General features: G+C 46.0%; 1 protein-coding gene across 1 annotated transcript in view; it reads right to left on the bottom strand.

Annotated features, from left to right (window-relative positions):
- gsk3b (glycogen synthase kinase 3 beta) overlaps nt 1-14,122 on the bottom strand; it is a 153,743-nt gene extending 139,621 nt beyond the window's left edge. Inside the window, exon 1 of the mRNA XM_033033414.1 lies at nt 13,452-14,122. Coding sequence (XP_032889305.1) covers nt 13,452-13,539 — 88 coding nt within the window. The 5' untranslated portion in view covers nt 13,540-14,122. The remainder of the gene's footprint in view (nt 1-13,451) is intronic.
- Nucleotides 14,123-19,889: the final 5,767 nt, after the last annotated feature.

Below are 19,889 nucleotides of genomic sequence, written 5' to 3'. Positions count from 1 at the left end.
GTCACATTTTTGGTGTCCAAATTGGTGGTAAAACGATGAAAATTTGTATATCATGAAAAAAAATATTTTGACTTTCAGTCTTGAAGTTATCTAATTTATATCAGCTATTTATAAGGTTTCACATGATGGGCAGATTTTTTTTAAAGGAACAGTGTACTGGTGTAAAAAAGTGAATACTAATTTTGTTTGTCAAAAGCTCTCCAGTATTGTAAAAAGACACATATGATTTCTCTATCTTCAAGCAAGCCTTGTTTTCCCAGCCTGCGTCCCTCCCCCACCCTAGTTCTCCTACGAGTTCCACTGTCCTCCTGGTTAATTTCATTTGTATGCCTCATTGTCACCTTCCTCTCATCCAACAATGAACCATTGTACATTTCCTTGATCAGCTGCTTTGATCTGTCCTTTTCGCACCTTACAAGCTCTTTGTACCCTTCCATATCTCTCGTTTCCCTCTCCCACGACTGTCTGAAGAAGGGTCTCGACCCAAAACGTCACGCATTCCTTCTCTCCAGAGATGCTGCCTGTCCCGCTGAGTTACTCCAGCATTTTGTGCCTATCTTGGGTACACTATTAAATGCTAATTATATAATCATCTGTCAACATTTAGAGATAAATAAGCTTGAACCTGGAAGTTAGAAATTTTGCCTACCTTATTGTCAGAAATCTATTGTTCAATTTAAATTCTTAACTAGTGCCTATATTTCCAGATTTTCCATACTAATGAATGGTTTCATAAGCATCCTAATCCAAATTATTTTGTCAATGGCAGTTCCATTCAGAATTGAATAAAATTCTTGGCCAGATCAAAGTGGCCATGCCAGTAACCTGCTGCTCAGCAATTGTAACTGCTGTTTTGCAATCGTAGCACCTGTGAAATCCACATACATTCCAAGTATACCACGTTAGTTAAGCAAATGGCAATTTGAGGAAAGTCAAGGAAACTGTGGTGTGATATTTAAGCTGCTGCTCCCAAGAATCAGACCCTCAAGAAAGAGAAGGGTCCAGTCATCATTGACCATCATCAGTGCCCACTTTGTCATGGGCATCTGCTTGTGACAATGACCTAGTGTTTGTTGAGAGAACATTTCAAATAGCAGCAGAATTATGCAGCATATTGATCCAGAGTTGATGCCCAACCCGCTGAGTTACTCCAGTACTGTGCATCTTTATAATGATCAACTCATTAGTCTGTTCAGCAAAGCTCATCGCTTTGAGTACAGGGAAAAGCTCCACTGCTGTGTAGACCCTAAACACTCAGGGGGCACTGATTTCTTTGGCATAGCAATTCTGGTTGGAACAAAAGTTTCACAATAATTAATTATTCAAATTATTACTTTTGGAATCTTTGTTTAAAATCAATTAGCCTCTGCAAATTCAACAATTCTTTAGATGTGCCCTTACAAAAACTTGGTATAGCTGATGTAGAACTGCTATGTAAAGCAGCCTAAATACTAACACTGACACTTCAATAGCTTTTGCAATTAAATGGCCGCGGACTTGCTAGCGCCCGCCGGGGGCTTTGACTTTGACATCGGGAGAAGAATGGAGAGCAGGGGAGAGACAAGACTTTGCCTTCCATCACAGTGAGGAGGAGATTCACTGTGATGGATGTTTGTGTAAATTGTGTTGGTGTGTGTCTTGGTTCTTTTCTTGTATGACTGCAGAAACCAAATTTCGTTTGAACTTCATGTGAGGCTCAAATGACAAATAAATGGTATTGTATTGTATATAATTTTCTGTAACTATTATGTTTTGGTTCTCCAATGCTTTGTGATTTTCATCATTTAGGAAGCACTATGATCTCTCGTGTCCAAAGTGACTAGGTAACAAACTATTCTTTTTACTGAAATATTTATTGAAATATTCATTTGTAATAGTTATTTAAATATTTGCAATTGGCAAACTTAGATTTATTTAAACCCCACCTTCCAGAATGGTTAAAAAAATGCAGTAAAGGTTGTGTAAAGGCGGTAGGCGGCGCGACTCTCGTCTGCAGCGGCCTCTGCAGTCCGTCTGCGTTTTTATTATTTTATGTCTATGTTTTAATGTAGTTTTTGTTATTTTTGTTGGGGTATGTGTGTGGGGGGGGTGGGGGTGGGGTGGGGGGGGGGGAGGGGGTAACTTTTAAATCTCTCCCTGCACGGGAGACCCGATCTTTTCTTTGTCGGGTCTCCGTTGTCGTTGGGGCTGCAACGAGGAGCGGCCTCCAACAGGAAGACCGGGGGCTCTGGTTCCGACTACTCACCTCACCGCCGCGGAGCTGGCCGAGTCCAGAGCGGGTGGAGCTGTGGTGGACGCTGCTGCGGCCCGACCTCCGGAGATTCGGTGGCTGCAACTGCGGGTTTGGCGGGCGGCACCGGGAGCCCGCGGGTCCCTGGGGGGAGACCGCTTTTCTGGGCTTCCGCAACGGCGACTTCTCCCGCCCGAGTTGCGGGGTTGAAGAGCTCCTGGAGCGGGGCCTACATCACCGCCCCGCGCGGCTTGGAATGGCCGCGGGAGTTTGCGAGCGCACGCCGGGGGCTCTAACAGCGGGGCCTTGCATCACCCGGCGTGGCTTAAATGGCCACGGGACAATCGCCATCGCCCGCCGGGGGCTTTGACTTTGACTCTGACATCGGGGGGGGGGGGGAGAGTGCAGTGGAGAGAAAAAAAAATTTGGCCTTCCATCACAGCAATGTGATGGATGTTTATGTAAAATATGTTGTGTCTTGGGTCTATTTGTTTGTAATGTATGGCTGCAGAAACGGCATTTCGTTTGGACCTCAAGGGGTCCAAATGACAATAAATTGAATTGTATTGTATTGTATTGTATTGTATTGTTCCCACCACTGACAAGACACTAATCACTTCCGTAACAACTGGGAAGAAACTATTCCTGAATCTAATGGTACATGCTTCCAAGCCTTTGTATATTCCACTGATGGAAGAAAGTAGAAGAGGGAATGACCGGAATGAAAAAGGTCTTTCATAATGTAGGTCGCTTTCACAAAGCAGTGTAAAGCGCGAGGTGAAGACAATAATGTGTTGGACCAAAATAGAAAAAAGTGACAAACGCGTTTCTCCTATTGTAATGCAGACCTCGAAACAGCTCATGGGCGATAGAAGAGGAAATTTGGAGGGAGGGAAATCTGAAAGTTCTAAAACACTCAGACAGTTGTGGTTGATTTCAATTGGCCTACCAATAACTAGGCTATCATCAGTATAGATGGTTAGAATTTCTAAGTTGCATTCAAGGGGACTTTTAAGCCATTATGTCAGAAGCCAAGGTAGACATTGGACTTTGTCTAGGAAGGAACTGCAGATGCTGGTTTAAACCAAAGATAGACACAAAAAGCTGGAGTAACTCAGCGGGACAAGCAGCATCTCTGGAGAGAAGGAACGGTGTTGTTTCGGGTCAAGACCCTTCTTCAGACTTTGTCTATGCTCCTGATGCACAACACTGCTGAGAAATATATTCTGCCCTCTGTATCTTTCCCCTTTGCTCTTTCCATTGTACAGAGTTGTATTTGATTGTTTTTATGTATGGTATATCTGATCCGATTGGATAGCATGCAAAACCATACCTCAGTGCAGGTGACAATAATAAACCCAAACCTAAATAATAGATTTATTTTACCACAAGGCCAACTTTACTGGACTCAAGGAAATTGGCAAACATGGGCTAGAAATAGTCCTGGAAGGCATATTAGTACAAAAACAATGGGAGCCATTCAAGGAAGAGATTTGGGGCGTTAGGATAAAGAGCAAGCCAGGGACTGCCAAATATAGAACATTGCCTTGATGAGAAGGTTCTTAAAGAGCATGATAAAAATGGAAGCTGATCTCAGACAGCAAGACCAATGCCAAGAAGACTACACTAAGGGCAGGAGTGAAATTAAAAAGTGAAGCTACAAAAGCAAAGAATGGATATGAAAAAAGGCTGGCGAGTAAAAATAAAATAAAATCCAGATGTCCAAACACAAAGAAAGGGATAGTAACATTTTGCAGGGTTTAGTACTCAGTCCCTTGCTTTCTGCACTACATATTATATTGATGATTTATATATGGAGACAAGGAACTGCAGAACTTTGATCAAAATACAAAGTACTGGAGAAACTCAGCAGGTCAGCCACTCATATTTGGGGTTATGAACAGACATTACGAGTCAGGACCCTTATTCAGATCGGTATATTTTCAGATTTAAATGCAGGTGGGAACGATAAAACTTGCATTATTTGGCCAAATAATTCACAGTGAGGCGGTGGGTAGAGGTCTTGGCCCATATTGGTTCCAATGATGCAGGCAGGGAGACATGGTCATGCAAATTAAATACAGGGAGCTAGGCAGAATGTTAAAGAGCAAGGTAGACACCAAATGCTGGAGTAACTCAGCGAGTCAGGCAGCATCTCTGGAGAGAAGGAATGGGTGATGTTTCGGGTCGAGACCCTTTTCAGACTGATCCTCCTCCTCTCTCCGACGACTACTTTGAAGAAGTTCTCCTCCTCTCTTCAACAATTGTGTCTACCTTCGATTTAAACCAGCATCTGCAGTTCTCTATGTGTAAGAAAGAACTGCAGATGCTGGTAAAATCAAAGGTAGACACAAAATGCTGGAGTAACTCAGTGGGTGAGGCAGTCACTCTACTTCTCCACCCCCCCCCCCCCCCCCCCCCCCCCACCAGAAGGGTTTTAAAGCCCTCCGTTTCTTCCTCGACCGCAGAACCAGCCAATTTCCATCCACCAATACTTTCCTCTGCCTAGCAGAGCTGGTCCTTACCCTCAACAACTTCTCATTCGACTCCTCCCACTTCCTCCAGATCCAAGGCGTAGCTATGGGCCCTAGCTATGCCTACCTCTTTGTAGGTACATCGAACAATCCCTGCTCCAGGCGTACACTGGCCCTATCCCCGAACTCTACCTCCGCTACATTGACTGCTACCTCCTGTACCCATGCAGAACTCACTTATTTCATTAATTTCCCCACTAATTTCCATCCTGCAATCAAATTCACTTGGACCATCTCTGACATCTCCCTACCGTTTCTAGGTCTCACCATCTCCATCACAGGAAACAGACTATTGACTGACATCCACTACAAACCCACTGACTCCCATAGCTATCTTGACTACACTTCTTCCCACCCTGCTTCTTGCAAAGACTACCCCCCTACTCCCAATTCCTCCGTCTACACCGGATCTGCTCCCAGGATGAGGTTTTCCATACCAGGGCATCGGAGATGTCCTCATTCTTTAGGGAATGGGGGGGTTCCCCTCTTCCATTATAGATGAGGCTCTCACTAGAGTCTCCTTGATATCCCGCAGCCTCGCTCTTCCTCCCCCTCCCCCCCACTCATAACAAGGGCAGAGTCCCCCTTGTCCTCACCTTCCACCCCATCAGCCGTCGCAGACAGAATATAATCCAACATTTTCGCCACCTCCAACGGGATCCTATCACTGGCCACATCTTCGCATCTCCACCCCTTTCTGCTTTCCGCAGAGACCGTTCCCTCCGTAACTCCCCGGACAACTCGTCCCTTCCCACCCAAACCACCCCCACCCCAGGTACTTTCCCCTGCAACCACAGGAGATGCAACATCTGTCCCTTTACCTCCCCCCTCAACTCCATCCAAGGACCCAAACAGTCTTTCCAGGTGAGACAGGGGTTCACTTGCACCTCCTCCAACCTCATCTACTGCATCCGCTGTTCCAGATGTCAACTTCTCTACATCGGCGAGACCCAGCACAGGCTCGGCAATCGTTTCGCTGAACACCTCCGCGCAGTCCGTCATAACCAAGCTGATCTCCCGGTGGCCTAGCACTTCAACTCCCCCTCACATTCCCAATCTGACCTTTCTGTCCTGGGCCTCCTTCATTGTCAGAGTGAGGCCCAGCGCAAATTGGAGGAACAGCACCTCATATTTCACTTGATTAGTTAACACCCCAGCAGTATGAACGTTGACTTCTCTAACTTCAAATAGCCCTTGCTTTCTCTCTCCTTCCCCTCATCTTCCCAGTTTTCCCACTAGCCTTACTGTCCCTCCCTACATTCTTTCTTTGTCTCACCCCCTCCCCTGACATCAGTCTGAAGAAAAATCTCAACCCGAAACGTCACCAATTCCTTCTCTCTATAAATGCTGCCTCATCCGCTGAGTTACTCCAGCATTTTGTAGTTCTACACGTTAAAGAGCAAGGCCTCTAGGGCAGTCACCTCAGGATTATTCCATGTGCCGCCCACTAATAAGAGTAGGCATGAATACATGACTGAAGAGCTGGGGCAGACAAGTGGGCTTCAGCTACTGGAACCATTTGGGATCCCTTCAGGAGCAGAAACAACCTGCACAAGAGGGATACATCACATCTGCACTGGAGAGGGAGCAGGGTCCTTTGGAGATTTGTTGGTGCTGTTCAGGAGGGTATAAACTAGTCTAACGTGTGGGTGGGACTCAAAGCAGTATCAGATGAGAAAGATGAAGCATGCATATAGATTACAGAAAATCCAGCAGGTGACCATGCAGGGGTAGGGCACGGAGTGTGGAAGATCTAACAGACTAAACTACGTTTACTCTACATTTCGTTGTCTAACTGCATTTCGTTGTCTCTGTACTGTACACTGCACAATGACAATAAAGTTGAATCTGAATCTGAATCTGAATTACTCTAATGCATGTAGCAGGTAAAGCAGATGACCTCCAAGCATGTTTCAGCACATGGGAATATAATTATTAAGGAAACATGGTTCAGTTTGGTTTATTGTCACGTGTACCGAGGTGCAGTGAAAAGCTTTTGTCACAGAAAGCCAGTCAACAGAAAGACAATACATACAATAAAGGATGGGCAGGATTGGCAGTTCAATGTTCCTGGGTATCTGGATATTGATGATTTAAGATAAGAGGGCAAAGATTTCATAGCAACCCGAGAGGAAATTTTCTCTACACAGGTATATGGGTATATGGAACATGCTGCCAGGGAACATGGGAAGCCAGGTACTATAACATTTAAAGGACATTTGGACAGGTACATGGATCGGAAAGGTTTAGGGGATATATCGCAGGCAGGTTGGACTAGTGTAGAGAGGGCATCTTGGTCAGCACAGGCAAGTTGGGCCATAGGGACTCTATGTAGGGAAATCCCAGATAGGTGTAGGAATAGACTTAATTTTGATTTTAACTTCCCTGATATTGACTGGGAATATATAGTGCTGAGGCGATTCATTCATTAGGTCTTAATAAAAAGTGTTCTCAGGTAATTTACAAATGATTGTGCTGGAGAAGAAGCTATACTCAACGTCCTTTAGAGAAATGTGGCTCAGCAAATAGTTAACGTGTCAATGGAGCACTTCAGGATCTTTGACTACATTTCTCTTAGATTCGCCATAGAGGGAGTACAGAGAATGTTCACCAGACTAATTCCTGGGATGGCAGGACTTTAATATGAAGAAAGACTGGATAGACTCGGCTTGTACTCGCTAGAATTTAGAAGATTGAGGGGGGATCTTATAGAAACGTACAAAATTCTTAAGGGGTTGGACAGGCTAGATGCAGGAAGATTGTTCCCGATGTTGGGGAAGTCCAGAACAAGGGGTAACAGTTTAAGGATAAGGGGGAAGTCTTTTAGGACCGAGATGAGAAAAACATTTTTCACACAGAGAGTGGTGAATCTGCGGAATTCTCTGCCACAGAAGGTAGTTGAGGTCAGTTCATTAGCTATATTTAAGAGGGAGTTAGATGTGACCTTTGTGGCTAAAGGGATCAGGGGGTATGGAGAGAAGGCAGGTACAGATACTGAGTTGGATGATCAGCCATGAACATATTGAATGGCGGTGCAGGCTTGAAGGGCCGGATGACTTACTCCTGCACCTATTTTCTATGTTTCTATTTGAGAAAATAGTGGATAAAGATTAGGCTGGTCCTAAAGTTAAAGTCCTAAATTGGAGGAAGGCGAATTTCATTGGCAATAGGTAGGAACTCAAATGTTAATTGCAGGAGGCTGTTTGGAGGTAAACGGACATCTGAAAAAATAAGGCTCTTAAAAGTGAGACCATAAGAATTCAGGCTCACATGTTCCCGGAATAAAGAGCAAGGCTGGCGAGGGAACCTTGCTTGACTAAGGATATAGAGGGTCTAGACAGGAAAAAGGCATATGTCAGGTAAAGGCATCTGGGATCTAGCTAGCTCGAGCTCAAGGGTTGTTGGAGTACACTTAAGAAGGAAATTAGGATGACAAAAAACGGGCTGTGAGATATTCTTAACAGACAAGCTAAAGGAGAATTCTAAAATAATCCCTGGGGCCAGTCCATGTGTATCCTAGAATGTTGTAGGAAACATGGCATGATATTGTTGGGTCCCTTGCAAAAGATCTGATTGTAGTTTCTGCACCTATAAGTGTAACTTTAATACGAGTAAAAGATGATGAATGAAATGTTGATGCGGCAAATGAACAGCAGAAAAATAACACGAAAGTAAAGGATAGACCAGTAATTGAACATTTCTGAAGACAAGGTCAACCCACCTATATGGCCAAGATTGAATAAATATAACTGTAGCCAATTAACTGCTGGTAGATAAAAATGCTGGAGAAACTCAGCGGGTGAGGCAGCATCTATGGAGCAAAGGAATAGGTGACGTTTTGGGTCGAGACCCTTCTTCAGACTGATGTGAGGGTGGTGGGGGCAGGAAGAAGAAAGGAAGAGGCAATGACAGTGGGCTATGGGGGAGCTGGGAAGGGGAGGGGGAGAGAGTGAGAAAGAAAGGACTACCTGAAATTGGAGAAGCCAATGTTCTTACCGCTGGGGTGTAAACTGCCCAAGCAAACATGAGGTGCTGCTCCTCCAATTTACGTGGGACTCACTCTGGCCATGGAGGAAGCTCAGGACAGAAAGGTCGGATTCGGAATGGGAGGGGGAGTTGATGTGCTGAGCCACCGGGGGATCAGGTTGGTTATTGTGAACTGAGCGAAGGTGATGGGCGAAGCGATCACCAAGCCTACGCTTGATCTCACCGATGTAGAGCAGCTGACACCTAGAGCAGCGGATGCAATAGAGGAGGTTGGAGGAGGTGCAGGTGAACCTCTGCCGCACCTGGAAAGACTGCTTAGGTCCTTGGATGGAGTCAAGGGGGGAGGTAAAGCGATAAGTGTAGCATTTCCTGCGGTTGCAAGGGAAACTACCAGGGTTTGGGTGGAAAGGGACGAATTGACCAGGGAGTTACGGAGGGAGCGGTCTCTGCGGAAAGTCGAAAAGGGAGAAGATGGGAAGATGTGGTCAGTGGTGGGATCCCGTTGGAGGTGGCGAAAATGTCTGTTGTATGTGACGGCTGGTAGGGTGGAAGTTGAGGACAAGGGGGACTCTTCCCTTGTTACGAGTGGGGGGGGGGGGGGGGGGGGGGGTGTGTGGGGAGTGAGAGCAGAGTTCCGGGGTATAGAAGAGACCCTGATGAGAGCCTCATCTATAGTCGAAGAGGGAAACCCCCGTTCCCTAAAGAATGAGGACATCTCCGATGCCCAGGTTTGGAACACCTCATCCTGGGTGCAGATGCGGTGTAGACAGAGGAGTTGGGAGTAGGGGGATAGAGTCCTTACAGGAAGCAGGGTGGGAAGAAGTGTAGTCCAAGATAGCCACGGGAGTCAGTGGGTTTATAGTAGATGTGGCCAATTAACTGATTATTTGCCAAATGAAATAATTTATCTAGAATTATTTTTAATATCCATGATTTCCACATTTTCTCTATATCACACACATCCGTGGCCATTTTTTCCCCCTCCCCGTTTGCAGAGCTTCAGGAGCCATTTAAGAAATGATAGATAAGAGTGCAATTTAGTCCTTGCATTTGCACCTCCAGGGAGTGATTGGGATTTTTGGAAAATGATCAAGGCCTGGAAGCCTGGTTGATCTTTCCCTCCCTAAACTGTCAACAGCAATGGCAACTGCAGTGCCAAGCAACATTAGAAGATTCAGCACAAATCTGCAATCAAATTAAGATCTGAGTGTTCCTATTGTTTAATCCTGCTGGACACAATGAATTAAATTTATAAAATTCAAAATTTGTTCCTTACATATTCCAACATGCCTTAACTGAATTGTATTTAACCTAATGATAATATTTTGCTGTATCTCTTGTTCCTTAGTTAAATGAACAACCACAGAAAATGAAAACTCAACCAAAATCTTTTAGCTTCACTGGTTCTGTGACAAAAAGACATGCACAAAATCTATTAAATGTATTAATGCAGACCTGTAATTGAAAAGGTTTAGGAAGGAGCAGCAATCCTCTTCTTACAGTCAGAAGCTAGGACTATGATACATATTTTATTCCAGTTTATTATTTTGATAGATGTCTGCTAAGTTGATTACTATTGCAATTACTTCAATATGAAGTTAAGCAGGCCTCATCTGAAAGAATACTGCGAAATAAGTATGTACCAAAATCCCTTGAACCACATGTTAACAGTGAATCATTTTATATTGCCTTGGCAATAGTGAATTAGCTGCTGGGAATAATCTTTTTTCTAAGAATTGGGTGGTGACTTAGTTTTTCAAATAAATACTCATCATAAACAAATAACCATTTGTACATCAAGCTCACAGATTACAAGTGCCTCAGTAGTGCATCATTTCTGTTATTACAATGCACGAGGATAGGTTGGAATGTCCCAATTCCTACTAGAGTTGTCAGCAAAGCAACTTTGGAGCAAAGCAATCTCAAAGGGGAAAAGGAGGGGCATAAGAGCAATTGAGGGAAAGAGGTACAATCAGTGATGTGCTTTTCACATTAAATTCGAACATCTCAAAAGTAGAAAAAAAAACTGTGCAAAAGGATTGCAAGAGACAAATTAGTGGCCTAGAGTGTAGATTTTTTCCACCTCTTCTTGGTACTACTGAAGCCAACAGTAGCACAGCAGCAACTTTGTGGTCAAGATTATAAACCAACAATGATCAATCTCAAGTCTCTTATAGTATAGCCCTGCTATATAGTATATAGCAATTTTACCTGATCTTCTATAAGATGCCCCGCTTAAGCTTTGAGACAGAGGATGAATACTTTTAGCAGAACTTTTGTGTCTGAAAACATCTGACATAGTTATCTTTCCACCTTCAGAAGATTTAGAACTTACTGCTTTAAAATCTACACGGAAACCCAATTAAGCCTGAATCTGGAACAAAACATAAAAGTGCCAAAGGAGCTGAGCAGGTCAGGTATCATCTGTGGGGGGGAATGCTCAGACGTTGTTTCAGGCTGAAGGTGGTACCCAAATTGCTCTGGCAGCAGCCATGTCAGCAGCGCGTTAGTTTTTTTCAACTTTTTAAATTTTTTTTAGTATGTTTTAAAGTGTGTTTTTGATGTTTCTCGGTGTGTTTTGTGTGGGGGGTAGTGTGGGGGGGTAATGGGGAAACCGCTTCGGTCGCCTCCTCCATGGAGAGGCGACTTTTTCCAGGTCGCCTCCCCCGTGGCCCAACATCAAGGATCGGCGCTGCCTTTCCCGGAGACGCGCACGGGGCTTCAGCGGCGGGCGCAGCGTGGACTCTCGGCGTGGAGCGGGTGAGCCCTCGCTGGGGCTCGCTGGAGGGGAGCGCTCCGTTTCGCTGGCCCGGGGCAGCCGGCAGCCTGAAGCCGCGGTCTGCAGAGTTCCAGCTGGTGCGGCGTCTACAGCCCGGGATCCCTCGTGGGGGACCCGGGGGGGGGGAAGAAGAAGCCATCACTGCCGGCCTGCGGCCAAACGTGAACTTAACATCACCCCTGGAGGGGAGCTTCGACCGCCGGCCCTGCAGTCTACCGTGCTTCTGGCTGCGGCGGAGACTTTAAATCTCGACCGCCGGCCTGCGGCCTACACCAACTTAAAGCCGCGGTCTCCGGTGAGGAAGAGCCGATCCTGGACTGACTCTGGACTCTGGTCCTGTCCACGGGGGGGAAATGGAGGAGGACTGGCCAAATTTTGTGCCTTCCACCAGTGATGAATGCTGTGGTGGATGTCTGTGTTACATTTTTATTGTGGTTGTGTGTTCTTTATTATTGCATCGCTGCTGACAACCCAAATTCCACCGACCCTGGTTGTGTGGCAAATAAATCCCATCAATCAATTCTATCAAATTGAAATGGCATCTGTCCATTTCCCTCCACCGATGCTGCCTGACCTGCTGAGTTTCTCCAGCCCATTGTTTTTCCCATGATGCCAACACCTGCAGGTACTTCTGTCCCCATAAAAAGTCCGGCATAAAAATTATTATTTTCAAATACACACTCTCACAAAAATCAAGTTGCAATCTGCCACTTCATGTGCTTTTGGAACTGATGATCATATCAGTAGTTTATAAATTAAATGTATAACAATTTTAATTTAAAATGTGCTAAACTAATATAAATTTCTGGATTTATGAAATTAGAATAAAGGCATTAATTATAACAAAGAATATTGTGAACAACATGAAACGTAGAAAATTTTCAAACTAAAGTCAGTCATGACAAAGAACCGGGGATATACTGCAGGGAAATAGTCCCTTGGTGCAACTTATCCATGCTGACCAAGATGCCCCATATAAACTAGCCCCATTTGCCAGGGCATCCTTACATGCTTCAGGCCAGCCTCAAATATTCCCTTTCCAGTAATGTTGGTGGGTAGTTTGTAGGTTGCATATTTGCAGCATGGAAGTTACACTAGCAATGATGTCTCATAAATGAAGTCAGTCAACTTTGGTTTAAACTCTACTTTACTCTTCGTTAACAAAAAGAGTGGAATTATGATAAATTACAGAAAATCAATGAGTTATTTTAGTGATATTTCATTACAGTTCGTTGCATTTTCTCAACTGAAAAATCGAGAATACTCTCCTAAATCCATTACTGTTCTTTGATATAAAACCTATTTGATATATTAAATCACTGGGAAAAAATTGCCATTTAAAATAATTAAATCAATCAACTTAAATAATAGACAAGTTAGAACAACTAAATGGCACATAATTATGAAATTCCTAATCATTTAAATCTCCAACCACTCTAGTAGATATCTAGTAGATATGCAGATGCAGTAAAGGCTGAAAATCAGACATAAAATATGTCAAAACCCATCCGTTGTTCCATAAAGTTATGCTAATACTTGCTCCCGTCAGCTATGTGAGAAACTCAGTTCAATTATTGTGGACTGGACATTAATGTTAATCTTAACACTAACTATTCACCAAGTTAAAAAAGCAAGTCCAGTGCTAGTTTCAATTCATTATTACACAGATTATTAAACTAGATTTTAAACAGACGAAAAGGAAATGTTCATGAATAATGGTTGTGATCGTCTTTATGATCGTAAGGAGAAGATCAGGCCAGGCCAGGGTAGGCCAAGCCAGGCTTTATTTTCCTTCATAGGATGTTACCCAGCTAACCAACCGAGTATTGATCAGCAAATCGATTCCTCGCTCGATCGGTGATATTTCCAAGATGATGAAACCTCAAAATACAGAAAAATGATTTATTTTAAATGTACTTACTGCTGACTTTCATGCTTCCAAAAGCAGACGGCTGCTGCACAGGTTTGCAGCTCTCAGCAAAAGACGTTGTCCTGGGTCGACCACTCATGATTACTTTAAAGCGACATCTAATTTTTCAAACATATATATTTTTTAAAAAGACACTTCTACGTTCCTTTATTTTCTTCCCCCTCTTTCTTAATTTTAATCCTGTCCACCGGGTTTCATCGCGTAAATTCCTCCCGGACAAATTAGTTCTGTAAAAAAACAATTTTTAATTCCTTTTCCTTTTAGGAAACGAATCGCCAGAAATAAATCTGAATGATCTGAGAGCTCTACATGTATCTTGACTGAGCTCAATGCAGGATGGTGATGATGATGATGGTGGTGGTGGTGGTTCCTGCCATGGCGGATCCTTCAGTTCAATTCAATCCTGAGGTAATTTTTTTCCTTTTTTAATTCTCGGCTTATTTTTTCCAGACTTCAAATGCCCATTCGCACCTCAGACGGTAAAAAAAATTAAAGCGATTTCTGAGGGGGGCAAACCCGTGTTCTTACCCAAATTAAAACGGTTAAAACCCCTCCCTAATTCACTCGGCTGTCTTTGTACTATTTTTTCTGCCTGGCTCTTTCTCCCTCTGACTGCAGCTGTAACCTAGCGTTCCATCTAACTTGCTGCCGGCGACGTGATGACTGACGCGAGGGAGGGCCATTCGCAGAGGCCGCCGGCGACGCCTGCGTCACGCCGGCCGCCCACGCAGCCAATGGGCGCGGGTGGGCGGTGCTTCCAGGGCGCTGATCAAGTTTGGTGGACCGGCAGCGAAGGCGCCGGGGAGGGGGGGGGAGGGGGGAGAAGCCGTCCGTCAGCCCCGGGTAAGCCCCGCCCTCCCCCTCGTCTGTCTCCGCCGGCCACTCGGAGACCGCGGCCGCTCGCACGGAGGCGGTGACGGAAACGCACGAGCTCCGCGAAGTGCCGCTGACTCCGGCCAATCGCCAAGCTCCTGAGGAGCGGGTGCGCCCTGACGACGGGCGGCGCCTGACGACTGGTTGCGTCACGGAGTGCGGCCTCCAGGCTCGGAGAGACGAGTGGCGCCACCAAAGATCCTAGAGCACACGGTCCACTGACAGGTGTAGCCTGCGGGACAATTAATTCACAGTCACAATTAGCACAGGGAGAAGACACGAGTGAGTAAGATGGAAGAGTTCACCATTCAAATGGCTGCACAAGGAACCGTGTTCACACGCTGACCTTTCTGTCCTGGGGATCCCTGGAGGAGCAGCATAGAAACATAGAAAATAGGTGCAGGAGTAGGCCATTCGGCCCTTCGAGCCAGCACCGCCATTCAATATGATCATAGCTGATCATCCACTCAGTATCCTCTACCTGCCTTCTCTCCATACCCCCTGATCCTTTAGCCACAAGAGCCACATCTAACTCCCTCTTAAATAATGTCAATGAACTGTGGCCTCAACTACATTCTGTGGCAGAGAATTCCACAGATTCACCACTCTGTGTGAAAAATGTTTTTCTCATCTCGGTCCTAAAAGATTTCCCCCTTATCCTTAAACTGTGACCCCTTGTCCTGGACTTCCCCAACATCGGGAACAATCTTCCTGCATCTAGCCTGTCCAACCCCTTAAGAATTTTGTAAGTTTCTATAAGATCCCCACTCAATCTCCTAAATTCTAGCGAGTACAAGCCGAGTCTATCCAGTCTTTCTTCATATGAAAGTCCTGCCATCCCAGGAATCAGTCTGGTGAACCTTCTCTGTACTCCCTCTATGGCAAGAATGTCTCCTTAGATTAGGCGATTAGGAGCACCTCATGTTCCGCCTGAGCACCTTACACCCCAACGGTATGAACATGGGAGACACACACACAATGCTGGAGTAACTCAGCGTTTGAACAGGAACATGGAATTAGTATTGGAGCCATAGAGCACGGAAACCCTATTCGTGTATCTGCCCAAATGTCTTTTAAATGTGTTATAGTAACCACCTCATCTGGCAGCACATTCCATATACCTACCACCCTTTGTACGAAATAGTTGCTCCTCAAGTTCCTATTAAATCTTTCCTCTCACCTTTTTATGTCCCCTGTTCTTGCTTTCCCCACTTTGAGTGAAAGACTCCTTAAATTCTCAAATTTCAAGCAACATCACCACCTCCTCTGCCCCAATGTTCTCTTCCACCCATATCCTTCCTTCCAGCTTTGTCTCCTTTGCACCTCCAGCCAGTGTCACTTACACTACCCAACCATGCCCCGCCGTATCAACCGATTACTTGCCAGAAAAAAAATGACACCAAGTGCTGGAGTAACTCTGAATCAGACAGCACCTCTGGAGAACATTGGTCGGTGTTGTTTCGGGTCAAGACTCTTCTCCAGACAGGGAGAGAGGAAGGGCAGTAAAAGGATACAGGTGAAGGGCATTTTCGATAGGCAGATATTTGGACAAAACCCAGAGATAAAAAGACAGAAGGTTTGACACAAAAGCATTGAGGAGTTGTGAATTTAAGCTGGAGGAAGTAATGTGGGTGGGGAGAAAGAGGTGTGAGTAAGTGGTGCACACAAAGGGGAGGGGGAGGGGTGAAAGGTGTGAGTAGGTGATGCACAGAAGGGGGAGGGGGGGATACCATTCGGTTGTAAGCTACCCAAGTGGAATATGCGGTGCTATACCCCTTCCTCCTACATTGGTGCTTATATGTGGAATTTGTGGAGGTTCACATGTCAAGAGTGTTTAATTGTCATATGTACTGGCAACAATTAAGTTCTTACTTGTTGCAGCTTGCCAGACCATAAACGGAATAACACAAATAAATATATAATAATAATACAAAAAATTAACAGTAATACTATGTAACTATAGTGTAAAATCGATGTCCATAGTGCAATCAAAAATACAAAGTAACAGGGTGATTGACTTTTGGATATAAGGAAATCAGGGGATATGAGTTTAGTGCAGGAAGGGGGCTCGGAGCTAAAGAAAAAAATGATTGTGAATGGTAGTGGAATGTATTCCTGTGGCAGACAAAAGTGCTGGAGAAACTCAGCGGGTGCGGCAGCATCTATGGAGCGAAGGAAATAGTCAATGTTTCGGGCCAAAACCCTTCTTCAGTGTCTATTTCTTACATCCACTGTTTCTCACTGGCTACCAGTTAAAGTGCTTCAGTTCTCAAATCCTCAACCTCCTTTTGAAATATCCAAGCTTCCCCCCACCTCTCCATTGCCATCTCTGATCCTAGAACATTACGGGAGGAAGGTAGGAGAAGATGGTTGAAAGGGAAAAATAGATCTGCCATGAACGAATGGCTCAATAGACTCGATGGGTCAACTTGCGTAATTTTACTCTATAATGTCTTATGAACACACCAAAATATCTTCATCTCTCTAGGTCCAGCCTTTAAATGTTATTGCCCCACCACCGGCAGGCATTCCTATGGATGCCGAGGACGAAAGCTGTGCTTATCTGTCTCCTTACGTACGGTGATCTTTCAAACGAGCCTCCTTAATCACCTTCTTAGACATGATCCCTAATCTTTCCTTGCGTTCTGGTGTCAAAGTGTGAAGCATCTTGGGATGTTACATAAATTCCAATTTTCAAGATGAAATGCCATTGCTTCCTTTTCTTTTGTTTGAACATTGAGTTCAATAAAATCACGTCAGACCTATGACATGCTCAAAAATGTCTCATGGATGTCAGTCAATGTGCGGGGTGGACCTTGTCTGCTGTTTGAATAACAAGGAATGTGGGATGATCGCTAACCTGTTTCTCGAGCCATAAAATTAAATGTTAACAAGATACTGTTCACAGACTCGGCCCTCCAGAAGCAACTATTGATTTCCAAGTAACTTATTAACTGATCAAATGATTAAGATATAACAGCAGAATCAGTCTTGTTGCCAACCATAGGGGATATATTCAAATATACATTTGTATTATCTATTATGCCCTTAATCTGAAAATAAAAATGAGGCTGTACAGACACTCCTGCCAAATATCATTCATTTCATTATCCTTATCATTATTCAACCTAATTTACCAGCTCGGAAAAAGGTGGAAACCAAATGAATGTTTGAAAAAAGTGTTTTGAGGAAATTGCCACAAATGGATCCAGCGAGTGAGGTGCAGCATAGATATAGTTGATGTAACAAGAGTAGCTGTTTTGCCATTAGATGTTATATTAGCAGACAGAGGAAGTAGTTAAGGCAGGTACAATAACAACATTTAAAAGGTAATTAGGTGGAGGGGTATGGTCTGAGCGCAGGTATATGGGACTAGGGGAGAATACGTGTTCGGCACGGACTAGAAGGGTCGAGATGGCCTGTTTCCGTGCTGTAATTGTTATATGGTTATATGGTTATTCATGGACGAGAAATGTTCAGAGGGATATGGGCAAATAGGACCGGCTGAGATGGGATATCTTTGTCAGCATGGACGAGTTGGGCCAAAAAGCCTGGCACCATACTCTATGACTCTATAGGGTTTGAAACTCTAGATAGTCAAATCACATGTCCCCATGATCAACCTAAATAACTGATTCAGGCAATGTGCCCATTCTTGTAGGGAGCAAAATAGCAATGACACTGGAGGTGTGATATTTCTAGGAAGAGCAAAATAGAATTGCAAAAAGCTGTAGATTGCCACCTGCATTTATCGGTAAAAGTATTCAAAATGCAATATGGGCTCCTGAGCAAAGCCAATTATCGGTTTGTAGAGGTTTTATAACAGGAATGCCAATCCTGAAATGGTTGAGAGCAAGATGAATTATATTGTGTGGGAGACAGTTCCAGAGTTTATGATCCAGGCAGTGGACGGGTTATGGACAGACAACAGGCCTCGTTTGGAGGAGCACAGAGATCCTGGAGGATTCGTGAAAGGTAAAAACATAGAACAGCACGGCACAAAAACAGGCTCTTCGGCCCACAATGTTTGTGCCAAACGTAGTGCCAAAACCAACTCTTATCTACCTGCACATAATCCATATCCCTCCATTCCCTGCATATCCATGTGCCTATCTAAAAGTCTCTTAAACGCCACTGTCATATCTGCCTCCACCACCACACCTGACAGCGCGTTTCAGGCCCCCACCACTCTCTGTATAACAAAAACCCGTCCCGAACATCTATTCTTAACTAAAACTCTCACTTGTCCTTTTCCGGTTTGCGTCGTCTTTACATTTGCGCGAAAACGGTACCCGATAGCTCTACGATTTTTCGCCACCTTACTCGCCATTCTCATGTGCTGCAAGTGCACCAAGTTTTGTTCTGATCGGTGAAATATTACAAACGTTATTGGTTATTCTCCGGGACGGCGTGCCCCTTCCGGCACCCGCTGTCAATAACCGGCGGCGAGGAAAATAAAGTGTGGGCAGTGTGTCCGCAAGCAGGGCTGTGTCCGCTAAGTGCGGCTGGGGCCGGGAGCCGCTGAGTGAGGTCGGGGCCGGGTGCTGTTGAGTGGGGTCTGGGCCGGGAGCCGCTGAGTGAGTCCGGAGCCGGAGCCGGGGCCGGGAGCAGCTTAGTGTGGTCGGAGCCGGGGCTGGGAGCCATTGAGTGAGGTCGGGGCCAGGAGCCGCTGAGTGCGGCCGGGGTTGGGAGCCGCTGAGCCCACACAACCCCATCCCACACCCCTCCTCCCCCCCACCACACACCCCCCACCCACATCACCCCTCCCCACACGTCCCCTCCCCCCAACCACAAACCTCCCCTCCCCCCCCACATGCCTCCCGCACACAAGCCCATCCCCTCGCCCCCACACCACCCCTCGACCCCACACCACCCCTCCCCCCACATCCCCTCTCTCCACACCACCCCCAGCCACACACCCCCACCCGCCCCCCCACATCCCTCCCACCCACACCCCCACACAACACTCCCACCCCACACCCCCCCACCATACACCCACCCTGCCACACAGGGGTGGACCATGCCAATGGCAGCGGTCGGCTGCGGTAGGCCATGCCAACAGTAGGCCACGGCAGGGGTAGGCAGCGGCAGGGGTAAGAGACGGCAGCGCTCCGTCCCTACCGGTCCCTGACAGGCCCTGCCTGAAGCCGTCCCCCTCCCCTGGCTGCAGGACGCTCCCCGCCAGCCCCTGCCTGAAGTTATCCCCGTCCCCAGCTGCAGGATGCTTCCCCCCCCCCACCGGCCCCCACCTGAAGCTGCCCCGTCCCACGCTGCAGGACGCTTCCCCCCACCTGCCCCTGCCTGAAGCCGGTGGGAAGAGGCAGCGGTAGGCCACAATAGCGGCAGGGGTAGGCAGTGGCAGGGGTAGACAGCAGCAGGGGTAGGCCATGGCAACAGTAGGTCACGGCAGCGCTTCCCCCCCCCACCGGCCCCTGAGAGCCCCCGTCTGAACCTATCCCCCTCCCCAGGCTGCAGGACGCTCCCCCACCAGCCCCCGCCTGAAGCCGTCCCCTTCCCCCGGCTGCAGAACGCAACAAGAGATGCAACAAGAAAGAA

Source organism: Amblyraja radiata, chromosome 14 (genome assembly GCF_010909765.2).
Source record: "Amblyraja radiata isolate CabotCenter1 chromosome 14, sAmbRad1.1.pri, whole genome shotgun sequence".
NCBI classification, from domain to species: domain Eukaryota; kingdom Metazoa; phylum Chordata; class Chondrichthyes; order Rajiformes; family Rajidae; genus Amblyraja; species Amblyraja radiata.
The sequence above is the reverse complement of the archived record's forward strand: the minus strand, read 5'-3'. Positions and strand labels throughout refer to the sequence as shown.